The 13,737-nt window shown below is 50.2% G+C and overlaps 1 protein-coding gene across 1 annotated transcript in view; it reads left to right on the forward strand.

Annotated features, from left to right (window-relative positions):
- Sptbn4 (spectrin beta, non-erythrocytic 4) overlaps window positions 1–13,737 on the forward strand; it is a 105,194-nt gene that overhangs the window by 22,106 nt on the left and 69,351 nt on the right. The window contains exons 4-7 of the mRNA XM_045134055.1: window positions 1,192–1,365; window positions 3,891–3,982; window positions 5,417–5,497; window positions 8,133–8,248. Coding sequence (XP_044989990.1) covers window positions 1,192–1,365; window positions 3,891–3,982; window positions 5,417–5,497; window positions 8,133–8,248 — 463 coding nt within the window. The remainder of the gene's footprint in view (window positions 1–1,191; window positions 1,366–3,890; window positions 3,983–5,416; window positions 5,498–8,132; window positions 8,249–13,737) is intronic.

Genomic DNA, 13,737 nt, shown 5'->3' on the forward strand with positions numbered 1-13,737 from the left:
GGAATTGAGTTCCCAAGAAAGGGGGGAAAATCTGGGCATGCTGGCGCACACCTTTAATCCCAGGCAGAGGTAGGAGGATCACCATGAGATCGAGGCCACCCTGAGACTACATAATGAATTCCAAGTCAGCCTGAGCTGGAGTGAAACCTTACCTTGAAAAACAAACAACAAAACAAAACAAAACAAAACAAAAGGCTGGAGGGATGGCTTAGTGGTTAAGGCATTTGCCTGAAAAGCCAAAGGACCCTCATTAGCCAGATGCAAAAGGTGGCACATGCATCTGGAGTTTGTTTGCAGTGGCTGGAGGTCCTGGTGCACCCATTCTCTCTCTCTCCCTCCCTCTTTCTCTCTGTTAAATAAATAAATAATGAAATATTAAAAACCAAACCAAAAAAAAAAAAAGAAAGGAGGAAAGAGTGGAGTTAGTGGCAAATATTGCCCAACCCAGCAGAAGGGGAGGGGCTTCATGTTGAGGGGTGTGGCGACCAGATTGGAGGCGGAGCATGCCTAGAGGTTCCAGGGTCAGGAGAGAGAGAGAATGGGCATGCCAGGGCTGCTAGCAACTGCAAATGGCCTCCAGACGCATGTGCCACCTTTGTGCATCTGGCTTACATGGGTCCTGGGGAATCTTTGTAGGCAAATACCTTAACCACTAAACCTCAAGGTCAGGAACTTTAATAAGTAAGTCACTAAGGGAAGGCTATGGACTTCTATTCTTTTTATTTTACCCTCCTGGAAACAATAGGAATGAGACATGGTTTCACTGAGCAATCCTCTGGATTCAGCCACATATACTGCCTCAGGCTTAAGCATGGACTTTGTTTTTATTTCATTTTATTAATTTAAGAGAGGGAGAGTGAGTATGGGCACACCAGAGCTTCCAGCCACCACAAACAAACTCCAGATGCATGCGCCACCCTGTGCATCTGGCTTACGTGGGTCCTGAGAATACGTGGGTCCTGGAGAATCAAACCTAGGTCCTTAGTCTTCACAGGCAAGTTCCTTAACTGCTAAGCCATCTCTCCAGCTCTTAAGCATGGACTTTAAAATGAACTGGGCCCCGGGTCTTGGAATGAATGGAGAGGCGTGGCCTGGCCTTAGAGCGTGGGGATGTGGCTGCAGGGAGGCGGAGCTGGGGCTCCCGGCTCTCGGTCAAAGTCCAGCATAACCCAGCGCCCACCGCTGCCCTAGCCGAGGCCCACGCGAGGCCGCATGCGGATCCACTCGCTGGAGAATGTGGACAAGGCGCTGCAGTTCCTGAAGGAGCAGCGTGTGCACCTGGAAAACGTGGGCTCGCATGACATCGTGGACGGGAACCACCGGCTGACCCTGGGGCTGGTCTGGACCATCATCCTGCGCTTCCAGGTGACCCTCAGTGACCCCTTACCCAGTTCCCCTCCCAAAACAAGGCTTTTGCAAGGCAACCACACCCCTTCACCCAGTCCTTCCAGAAAGATTTCTAATATGTTCTAGGAAATCTGTCCCAGCTGGGGGTGGGGGGATGAAAATAATTGTCATCACCTCATTGCTGTGATTATTTATTTATTTGCTTACTTACTTTTTGAGGTAGGCTCTCATTCTAGCTCAGGCTGACCTGGAATTAACTATGTATTCTCAGGGTGGCCTCGAACCCTCGGTGATCCTCCTACCTCTGCCTCCAAGTGCTAGGATTAATAGCGTGTGCCAGGGCTGGAGAGATGGCTTAGCGGTTAAGCGCTTGCCTGTGAAGCCTAAGGACCCCGGTTCGAGGCTCGGTTCCCCAGGTCCCACGTTAGCCAGATGCACAAGGGGGCGCACGCGTCTGGAGTTCGTTTGCAGAGGCTGGAAGCCCTGGCGCGCCCATTCTTTCTCTCTCCCTCTATCTGTCTTTCTCTCTGTGTCTGTCGCTCTCAAATAAATTTAAAAAAAAAATAGCGTGTGCCATCACGCCCGGCCTTATTTATTTATTTTGATTTTTTTTGAGGTAGAGTCTCACTCTAGCCCAGGCTGACCTGGAATTCAATATGCATTCTCAGGGTGGCCTTGAATTTATGGCGATCCTCCTACCTCTGCCTCCTGAGTGCTGAGATTAAAGATGTGCACCACCATGCCTGCCTAATATATAAATATTTTATTTATTTATTTATTTATTGAGAGAGAAGGAGAGAGAGAAAGAATGGGCATGCCAGGGCATTCAGCTGCTGCAAATGAACTCCAGACTCATGTCATACCTTGTGCATCTGGCTTACGTGGGTCCTGGGGAATTGAAGCTGGGTCCCTGTGGTTCCCCCTGTACATCTCAGTGATTAGAGTGCTTGCCTAGCAAGTACAGGCCCTGGGTTCAGTCCCCAGCACTGCAAAAATGCGAGGATGACTGAGCATGTAGCTCAGCGGTAGAGCACTCAGCCTACACAGGCTCTGGGCTTCATCCTCAGGGTTGAGAACCAGAGGTGGTGAGGAGAGTACGGGAGGAGACTGGATCGCGATCAGCATAGAAGAGGGAAGACCCTCAGGAGGTGGTGTGCACAGGCCACAGAAGAAGCGGAGGACGGAGGAGAGAGTTGCTGAGGAAAAGATGCAGAGCCCTAGCCCAGGGAATGGGGGTAGTGGGGCTGCTTCGAGACAGGGCTGGGGAAGAAGAGCAGGTCTGGGGAAAGATACTGAGGGCGTTAGGGCATTACAGCTGTCAAAGGTCTAGACCACGGAGGGGCATCTGGAAGGCCGCTGGATCCCGGGAATGGAATTCTGGGAACGGGCTGGGGATGGAGAGAAGTCTGCATGTGATCAGTGTTGAATGGGGAAATGAGACCACAGACTTGAGGATCATGGCTACTGGCTGGACTGCTCGGTTGCCAAGACCTTCTTGGAAGGATCTTCATTCTCTGGGTGTGGGGGGAATAGAGAGAGAGAGGGAGAAGGAGAGGAGGGTGAGAGAGGAAGAGGGAAAGGGGAAGAAGAGGAAGAAAGAAGGAGCATGAGGAGAGGAGAAGGAAGAAAAGAGGAAAACAAGAAGAGGAGAAGGGAGAAGGGAAAGACTAGGTGGAGAAGAGGAGAGGAGAGGAGGAATAGGAGGAGGAAAGGGTATGCAGGGAGGAGCATACAAGTGATTTTTGTATCCCAGGGTCCCTCTCTGTGCTGTGTGTGAAGAAGGATGTGGCATGGGAGCAGGAGAAGCCATCACAGTGGCTGAGTCAAGACAGGAGAGCAGGGGCTGGAGAGATGGCTCAGCGGCTAAGGCGCTTGCCTACAAAGCCAAAGGACCCAGGTTCAACCCCCCAGGACCCACATCAGCCAGATGCACAAGGTGGCGCATGCGTCTGGAGTTCGTTTGCAATGGCTGGAGGCCCTGGTGCACCCATTCTCTCTCCCTCTCTCCCTCTCTCTCTCTCTCTCTCTCTCTCTCTCTCTCTGTCTCAAATAAATAAAATATAAAGAGAGGAGAGTGGCTCCAATCAAGGAAGTCACCCACACAAGTACTGGGGAGCTTCTCTGGAAATCGAGACCTGCACTGCACTAACCATTGGCCCCTCCTCCCACCGACCAGCCAGTACAGATGTTCCAGCCCACTCCAGAATTGTCCCTGCTGTCCTGAACCCCTGGCCCCTTCCCTTCTGCTTCCTGTCATCTTCCCTGGTAACTGGCTGAGGTCTGCAGGTCCTAGTAGCCATGTTAAAAAAAAAAATGAGAAAGAGAAAGAGGTTGGAATGTGTGTGTGTGTTTGTGTGTGTGTGTGTGTGGAGAATGGGCATGCCATGGCCTCCAGCCATTGCAAGTGAACTCCAGACACATGCATCTCCTTGTGCATCTGGCTTATGTGGGTCCTGGGGAATCAAACCCGGCTCCTTTGGCTTTGAAGGCAAGCGCCTTAACCGCTGAGCCATCCCTCCAGCTCCATGTCTGTATCATTACAGATTCAAGTCATCAAGATCGAGACAGAGGACAACAGAGAGACGCGCTCAGCCAAGGACGCTCTGCTGCTATGGTGCCAGATGAAGACAGCTGGGTGAGCATCCCCCCCTCAGAGGCAGGTGGGCCCCCTCACCGTTGGGGTTCCTTCCTGGGCAAGAGCTTAAAGAGGAGCCAATGACCTGTGTCAGAATTTGTCTCTCAAGCTAACAAACTGGTCAATGAAATACATCCAGTATGCTGACTTTGAGAACATTTTTCTAACCTGGAAAGGCAAGTTAAAGTGCAGAACTTGTAGACTCCTTCCAGACCAGTGTGGAGGGGCCGGATTGGTACAGAGCTTGTTGCCAGCATGAGACTGGCTGGCCCGTCATACCGCCTGCAGGAGAGCCGTGTTGAAAGCGGTGGCTGGGGCTGGAGAGATGGCTTAGTGGTTAAGGCGTTTGCCTGCAAAGCCAAAGAACCTTGCTTCGATTCCCCAGGACCCACGTAAGCCAGATGCACAGGGGGGTGCACACGTCTGGAGTTCGTTTGCAGTGGCCTGAGGCCCTGGTGTGCCCATTCTCTCTCTCTCTCTCTCTCTCTCTGTTTCTCCGCCGGTTTAATCCCAGCACTCAGGAGACAGAGGTAGGAGGATCGCCATGAGTTCGAGGCCACCCTGAGACTATATAGTAAATTCCAGGTCAGCCTGAGCTAGAGTGAGACTTGACCTTGAAAAACCAAAATAAATTAATATAAACAAAGTTTTAAAAATCATAGAAAGAAAGAAAGAGGTGGCTGCCCTAGCGGGCCCTGGTCCCTCTCTGTCTTCTCACCCCTCCCCCCCAGCCTGATGTTTAAAAGATTTCACAGGCACTTGTGTGTCTCCCCCTCCCCCCCTTCCCCCCCCCCACCAGCCCATGACCTCACCTTTATGATCAGGCCCTTCAGGACCTGGGCACCTGCCGCGTGGCGGAGATGGTGGGACAGGTGCACGCGCCCGTGGGCATAGCCCCTTGATTCTCTGGCTCTCTGCCTTGTGGGGCGGGCATGGCGCGTGACTCCAGCCCCCGTGGAGAGCTGGGCTGGGGGGAAGGGAAAGGGCAGATGGGAGGGAGGTGGGCTCGGTGGGTCCTGTCCTGGGGCTGCCTCTGTCTTGTGATACCATCTGTTTCTCCGTGTGTCTGTCTTTTTGACTCCGTGCTTTCCCTTTTATCTCTCACCCATGCCCTGGGTCTTCCCCTCGCCTTTTTTCTCTCTGTTCTGCCTCTAACTCCCGTCCTTTCTCTCTCTGTCTCCTTCTCTACTTTTTCCTCTCTCATCTCTGTCTTTTTTTTTTTTTTTTTTTTGGTTTTCTTAGGTAGGGTCTCACTCTAGCTCAGGCTGACCTGGAATTCACTATGTAGTCTCAGGGTGGCCTTGAACTCTTGGCGATCCTCCTACCTCTGCCTCCCGAGTGCTGGGATTAAAGGCGTGCGCCACCACGTTCAGCGCCTTTGGACTCTTTCCAACTCTGTCCCTCTGTTCCCTCTTAAACCGCCCCCCCCCCCAGTTACCCCGAGGTGAACATCCAGAATTTCACCACCAGCTGGCGGGACGGCCTGGCCTTCAACGCCCTCATTCACCGGCACAGGTAACAGCTGGTCTGGCCCTGAGACCTTCCCCATGTCCCTGAGCAGCTATTCATTTGCACACACACACATCACATGTATGACACACATTCATTCTGTCACGGCTTCATGCATATGATCTCTCTTCACACGCCTGCTCTTCATACTTCCTTGGAGGTACACACACACACACACAGACTCCTGTCCAGGGCACATATCCTGTGCAAACACAGACACATGTGTCCTAGCACAGATGTGTGCCCACACATTCAGTTACCCACACATACACATCCAGGGTGGGGTGCTCACTTCACCCCTCCTTAGACTGTCCACTATGACATGAACACACTGTCTTCCTCAAGGAGCCCACAGACTTCTAGCCTTTTTAATTTTTAAAATTTTTATTTATTTATTCATTCATTTAGAGAGAGAGAGAGAATGGGCATGCCAGGACCTCCAGCCATTGCAAACAAACTCCAGATGTGTGCCCCACCTTGTGCATCTGGCTTACGTGGGTCCTGGGGAATTGAACCTGGGTCCTTTGGCTTTGCAGACAAATGCCTTAACCACTAAGCCATCCCTCCTGCATGCTTCTGTGTATTCATACTTCAGGGCCTGGTGCGAACATGCTGAGGTCATTCAGAAATACTACACCCAGCCAGGCGTGGTGGTGCCTGCTTTTAATCCCAGAATTTGGGAGGCAGAGGTAGGACAATAGCTGTGAGTTTGAGGCCACCCTGAGACTACATAGTGAATTTCAGGTCAGCCTGGGCTAGAATGAGACCATACCTTAAAAAAAAAAAAGCCACACACACACACACACAAAGAAAACCCAGGGCTGGGGAAATGGCTTAGCAGTTAAGGCATTTGTCTTTGAAGTCTAAGGACCCTGGTTTGATTTCCTAGGACCCATGCAAAACAAATGCACAAGGGGGCACATGTGTCTGGAGTTTGTTTGCAATGGCTAGAGGCCCTAGCATGCCCATGTTCTCTTTCTCTCTATCTACCTCTTCCTCTCTTTCTAGCTTTTTCTCTCTTTCTTAAATAAATAAGTAAATAAATAGATAAATAAATAAGGCCGGGCGTGGTGGCATGTGCCTTTAATCCCAGCACTCAGGAGGCAGAGGTAGGAGGATCACTGTGAGTTCTAGGTCACCCTAAGACTACATAGTGAATTCCAGGTCAGCCTGAGCTAGAGTGAGATCCTCAAAAATAAAATAAAATAAAATAAAATAAAGATAAATGAAATATTTTAAAAAATAAAATAAGAAAAATTACACCCCTATCATTATTTTCCACATGACAGATTGGGGAAACCGAGGCTCAGAGGCTAAAAGGCACTTGTTTAAGTTTAGCCAAAGCCAGCTACCACTTTTCTCCGGGTGCATGCATGTTGTTCACTTATAAGCCGAGTCTCTCCCACAGTCATTCACACACGCATGTATATATACATATATATACATGTGGAGGCCCAGACAGCCTCACCTCACACTGTAACTCAAAACTGGTGACTGGAGTCAGTCTAACAACAGGTGACATTCACCACATATTTACTGTATACCACACATTGTCCTGTTGCTTTCCATAAGTCATTGCATATCCAGTGACCCGGCCAGGCATCTGCTATTATTATTGCTAGTTCACAAGTGAGAAAAGTCAAGGCAGAGGGAAATGGGGTGTGCACCCCGAGTAACAGGGCGAGCATGTGACTGAGCTGGGCCTAGACCAGAGGCCTCACTTTTGTTTTGTTTTGTTTTGTTTCTTTCAAGGGAGGGCCTCACTCTAGCCCAGGCTGACCTGGAATTCACTATGTACTCTCAGGGTGGCCTCGAACTCATGGTGATCCTCCTACCAGTGCCTATTGAATGCTGGGGTTAAAGGTGTGTGCTACCACACCCAGCCTGTTATTTTTGTTTTGTTTTGTTTTTGTTTCAGGGGCCTCCCCTTTAACCACACAGATTTCTTTCTTTTTTTGTTTGTTTGTTTTTCAAGGTAGGGTCTCACTAGCCCAGGCTGACCTGGAACTCACTCTGTAGTCTCAGGGTGGCCTCAAACCCTCGGCAATCCTCCTACCTCTGCCTCCCAATGCTGGGGTGAAAGGTGTGCGCCACCACACCTGGTAACCACTCACATTTCTAACCACTAATGCCATATATGAATATCATAGGAATATCATAGAGTAACGTATGTGTACCATGTACACATGGTCCCTGACCACCAGGTAATAATATGTAAACATACCCAAGTAGACACGTGTGCATCCCATGTACACATGCTCTCATGTGACACACACACACACAAGCTGCACAGACTCATATTGTCAGATGGTCTCACAGGTTTACACAGGAAGGTGCCCTGTGGGCTCATATCTTCCAAGAACATATGGACTGAGCCACCCACATGCCTTCCCTGGCTTACCCATGCCCAGTGACAAACACACATGTTCATAAGACATGTGTGTATCACACATACATGTGCCCTCACCACATGTGCCCCAAGCAATCAATATTGCCCAGCCTGGCAGTACACCCATGTCCCCTTGGCTAACTCAGCCAAGTTGTGCCCCTCTGCCTGCCCGCCCCCCACCCGCTTTTATGCCTGCTTGCCCACTGGCCCGGGAGCTTCTCTGCTGCCTGCCCGCTCTGTGCCCCCGCACAGGCCCGATCTCGTGGACTTCAGCAAGCTCACCAAGTCCAACGCCAACTACAACCTACAGAGAGCCTTCCGCACAGCCGAACAACACCTGGGGCTGGCACGTCTGCTGGACCCCGAAGGTGAGCGTCGGGCCCCACCCCCGGACACCACCCCCGGACTCCGCCCCCGGGGGCTCCCAACCACGGGTGTCAGCTCAGGATGGCTTCCTCCCATCCAGCCTCACTGCCAGACCCCACGGTCATTGCTAACCCCTCCTCCTCATTCCACAAGTTCCTCCCACCTCCCATCCTCACCTCTTCTCTCCATGCTCACCTCCACCTTCACCCCATCCCAATGGAACCCTTCCTTCCCACATGCTTGATTCCATCCCTTAGCTAACCTTAACCATTGCCCTGGTCCAACTCCCATTTTCTCTACAGCCCCAAATCCAGCTCCCTCTCCAAACCACCCCTTCTCTATTGCCAATCAGCAGCATGGTCCCCACCCCAACCACACCCTCACCTCCAGCTTCATCCCTTTCTTAATTGACTCTAGGACCTAGCTAGGCAAGCACGTACCCCTGAGCCACGCCCCAGCCCCTCACTGTGGATCCTAGACAAGTGCTCTACCTCTGAGGCACGCCCCCACCCCTCACTGTGGATCCTAGACGTGCTCTACCTCTGAGCCACGCCCCCACCCCTCACTGTGGATCCTAGACAAGTGCTCTACCTCTGAGCCATGACCCCAGCCCCTCACTGTGGATCCTAGACAAGTGCTCTACCTCTGAGCCACGCCCCCAGCCCCTCACTGTGGGTTCTAGACAAGTGCTCTACCCCTGAGCCATGACCCCAGCCCCTCACTGTGGACTCTAGACAAGTGCTCTATCTCTGAGCCACGCCCCCAGCCCCTCACTGTGGATCCTAGACAAGTGCTCTACCTCTGAGCCACGCCCCCACCCCTCACTGTGGATCCTAGACAAGTGCTCTACCTCTGAGCCATGACCCCAGCCCCTCACTGTGGACTCTAGACAAGTGCTCTACCTCTGAGCCATGCCCCCAGCCCCTCACTGTGGATCCTAGACAAGTGCTCTACCTCTGAGCCACGCCCCCAGCCCCTCACTGTGGATCCTGGACAAGTGCTCTACCTTTGAGCCACGCTACCAGCTCTCCTTTTAGTTTTCATTTGGAGACAGGATCTCTAAACTAAATCCACCCTGTAGCCCAGGCTGACCTTGAACTTGGCATCTTCCTGCCTTAGCCTCCCAATACCTGGGATGGCATATCTGTACCACCAGGACTGGCTTCCATCTTTACGCCTCTCCCCATCCGTCATCCTGGACCTAACCCTCTCTCTATCCCAATGCTTTCTACCTACCTCCAGCCACCACTTAGACCTCATCTCCAGGTTCTTTATTTGATTAGCCCCAGCTTCCATCCATGACCTTAGTTCTCCTCTCCAATCCATGGTACCCCCACCTTCAGTCTCCCACTTTGAAATGACAGGAGCTCACTTTTGTTTTGTCGAGGTAGGGTCTCACCATAGCCCAGGCTGGCCTGGAATTCATTCAGTTCTCTCAGGGTGGCCTTGAACTCATGGCGATCCTCCTATCTTTGCCTCGCAAGTGCTGGGATTAAAGGCGTGTGCCACCACACCTGGCTAGGAGCTCACTTTAAAAAAAAAATATTTTAGGGTTGGGGAAATGGCTTAGTGGCTAAGGGATTTGCCTGTGAATCCTAAGGACCCCAGTTCGACCCATGTAACCCAGCATTTGCCTGGAGTTGGTTTGCAGTGGCTAGAGGCCCTGGTGTGCCCATTCTCTCTCTCTCTCTCTCTCAAATAAATTGATTTATTTGCAAGGAGGGAGACAGGGGAGAGAGAGAGCCCAAGCCCAAGTTGGGGTTGTCACCACAACTGCTCCCCTTCATTCTCACAGTTTTGCTTCATCCACACTGATTGGTTGAGTAGAATTTATCAACCAATTATAATCTTTGTTTTGTATCACTGGGAGTAAAACCAGAGCCTTGCACACGATAAGCCAATGCTCTACCACTGAGCCACACCCCCCCATCAACCCTGTTTTATTTTATTTTTTAACTTTTTAAAATTTAATTTATTGCTGGGCATGGTGGCGCACACCTTTAATCCCAGCACTCGGGAGGCAGAGGTAGGAGGATCGCCATGAGTTTGAGGCTACCCTGAGACTACAGTGTGAATTCCAGGTCAGCCTGGGCTAGAGCAAGACACTACCTCAAAAAACCAAACCCCCCCAAAAAACACATTAATTTATTTAGCTGGGTGTGGTGGTGCACATCTTTAATCCCAGCACTCATGAGGCAGACGTAGGAGGATCACTGTGAGTTCAAGGCCATCCTGAGACCACATAGTGAATTCCAGGTCAGCCTGGACCAGAGAGCCTACCTCGAAAAACCAAAAAACAAACAAAAAATTTTATTTATTTATTTATGAGAGAGAAAATGGGCACACCAGGGCCTCTAGCCAATGCAAACAAAGTCCAGACTTATGCACTACCTTGTGCATCTGGCTTTACCTGGGTACTGAGGAATTGAACTTGAGTTCTTTGATTTTGCAGGCAAATGCCTTAATCACTAAGCCATCTCTACAGCGGCTGTTTTATTTTATTTTAAATATGTTTTATTATTTACTTATTTGAAAGCGAAAGCGGCAGAGAGAGAGAGGGAGAGAGAGAGAATATGGAAGTGCCAGGGCCTTCAGCTGCTTAGCAAACAAACTCCAGATGCAGGTGCTATCTTATGCATTTGGCTTACATGGATCCTGAAGAATCGGACCTGAGTCCTTTGTCTAGCCCAGGCTGACCTGGAATGCACTATGTAGTCTCAGGGTGGCCTCAAACTCACGGCGATCCTCCTACCTCTGCCTCCTGAGTGCTGGGCTTAAAGGCGTGCGCCACCATGCCCAGCTCCCTGTTTTATTTTTTAATTTAATTAATTTATTTGCATGAAAGAGAAGGAGGAGCCTGGGCCCACCAGGACCTGTTGCTTCCACAAATGAACTGCAAATATACGTGTCACATTGTGCCTCTGGCTTTATGTGGGTCCTGGGGAATCGAACCTGGGCTAGCAGGCTTTGCAAGCAAGTGCCTTTAACTGCTGATAATTCTCCCCAGCCCTCAACCCTGTTTTATTTTATTTATTTCTTCATGGTGATCCATCTACCTCTGCCTCCCGAGTGCTGGGATTAAAGGCGTGTGCCACCACGCCCTGCCTGTTTTATATTTTTAAATATTTATTTGATTGACTGAGAGGGAGAGAGAATGGGCAAACCCAGGGCTTCCAGCCACTGCAAACAAACTCCAGATGCATGTGCCACCTTGTGCATTTGGCTTACGTGGATCCTGGGGAATGGGGAATCAGACCTAGATCTTTGGGCTTTGCCAGCAAGCACCATAACTGCTAAGCCATCTCTCTAGCCCCCTCAACCCTGTTTTAAAGAGATGGGAATGATAGCTCAGAGCAGTGAAGTCATCCAGCATCACACTGAAAATCAGTGATCAGGACCCTAGGATCTTATTCATGGTTTCAGTAAGTCCCCTGCCCTGTGCCTGGTCTCTGATAGCTGTGTTCTTTGCTCCCTGCTTGCTGCATTGAACATCTTTTTTTTTTTAATTTTAAATTTTTATTTATTTATTTGACAGCAACAGGCAGAGAGAGAAAGAGAGACAGATAGAAAGAGAGGGAATGGGCACGCCAAGGCCTCCAGCCACTGCAAATGAACTCCAGATGCATGTGCCCCCTTGTGCATCTGGCTAATGTGGGTCCTGGGGAATCAAGCCTTGAACCGGGGTCCTTAGGCTTCACAGGCAAGCGCTTAACCACTAAGCCATCTCTCCAGCCCTGTGTGCTTTTTAAAAAAATATGTTTATTTATTTGCAGAGAGCAGGGAGAGGGAGAGAGAGAGAGATAATGGGCACACTATGGCCTCTAGCTGCTGTAAACAAACTCCAGACACATGTGCCACCTTGTACATCTAGTTTATGTGGGTCCTGGGGAATCGAACCTGGGTCCTTTGGTTTTGCCAGCAAGCACCTTAACCACTAAGCCATCTCTCCAGCCCTGTTAGGGTTTTTGTTTTGTTTTTTTTTTTTTATGAGAGAGAGAGAGGAGAGAGGGAAAGAGAGAGAGAATATTGGCACACCAGGGCCTCCAGCCACTTGCAGTCAAACTCCAGACATGTGTGCCACCTTGTACACATGTGGGACCTTGTGCATCTGGCTTATATGGGATCTGGGGAGTTGAACATAGGTCCTTAGGTTTCACAGGCAAGCGCCTTAACTGCTAAGCCATGTCTCCAGCCCTGTTGTTTTTTCAGTCAGGGTTTCACTCTAGCCCAGGCTGACCTGAAACTCAAGCTGACCTGAAACCCAGGCTGGCCTAGAATTCACGATGGTCCTCCTGCCTCAGCCTGTGGAGTGTTATGCTATTTATTTGTTTGTTTGTTTTCTTTTTGGTTTTTGAAGATTGGGTGTCGTTGTATCCCAGGCTGACCTGGAATTCACTGTGTAGTCTCAGGCTGGCCTTGAACTCACTGTGATATTCCTACCTCTGCCTTGCAAATGCTGGGATTAAAGGCGTGTGGCCCCATGCCCAGCCCATTTACTTTTGAGCTAGAACCTAATTAACTCTAGTTAACCTTGTCATGTAGCCAAGGCTGGCCTGCTTCTCCCACTTCTGTCTCTCGAGAGCTGGGATTACCGATATGCACTGTCATACCTGGCTCTAGTCCTTCTTTTTTTTTTTTTTTTTTTTTTGAGGTAGGGTCTCACTCTAGCCAGGCTGACCTGGAATTCACTAAGGAGTCTCGAGGTGGCCTCGAACTCATGGCGATCCTCCTACCTCTGCCTCCCGAGTGCTGGGATTAAAGGCATGTGCCACCATGCCTAGCTAGTCCTTCTTTTTAAAAATTGTTTATTAATTTACTTGAGAGAGAGAGGCGCAGAGAGAGAAATAGAGAGTATGGCTTTAGCCTTTCTAATATTTACTGTGTTCCTCAGAGGCAGGAATCAGAATTATCCTTAACATAACAGGGAAACTGAGGCTCAGAGAAGGTAAGTCCATTTCCTACACACATAGTGCAAGTGAGGAGTGGAGCTAAGATCCAAGGGCTTGCTTCCTCTGAAGCCAGAGTGCTCGGTTTCAAACCTCACGTGCATAGTGGGGATTTCCTGAGCATGACGGGAACTCTGTAGGATAAGAGCGCAGGCATGGATGTGTTCATGCGGGCCAGGCAATGGCTGACTCACCACTTCATAAGTACCCGTGATATCTCCAGAGAGGGAAATGGTAAGGTATTATGAGCGCTATGGGTACAGCTCAATGGTTGTTCACTTGCCTAACATGTTTAACCCCCAGCAAGGTAAAAATAAAAACACGAGAGAGAGAGCTGGGTGTGGTGGTGCACGCCTTTAATACCACCACAGGGGAGGCAGAGGTAGGAGGATTGCCACGAGATTGAGGCCAGTCTGAGATTACAAAGTAAGTCCCAGGGGGCTGGCGAAATGGCTTAGTGGTTAAGGCACTTGTCTGCAAAAGCCTAAGGACCCAGGTTCAATTCCCCAGGACCCACATAAGCCAGATGCACAAGGTGGTACATG

This window comes from Jaculus jaculus, chromosome 14, assembly GCF_020740685.1.
Source record: "Jaculus jaculus isolate mJacJac1 chromosome 14, mJacJac1.mat.Y.cur, whole genome shotgun sequence".
Classification (NCBI taxonomy): domain Eukaryota; kingdom Metazoa; phylum Chordata; class Mammalia; order Rodentia; family Dipodidae; genus Jaculus; species Jaculus jaculus.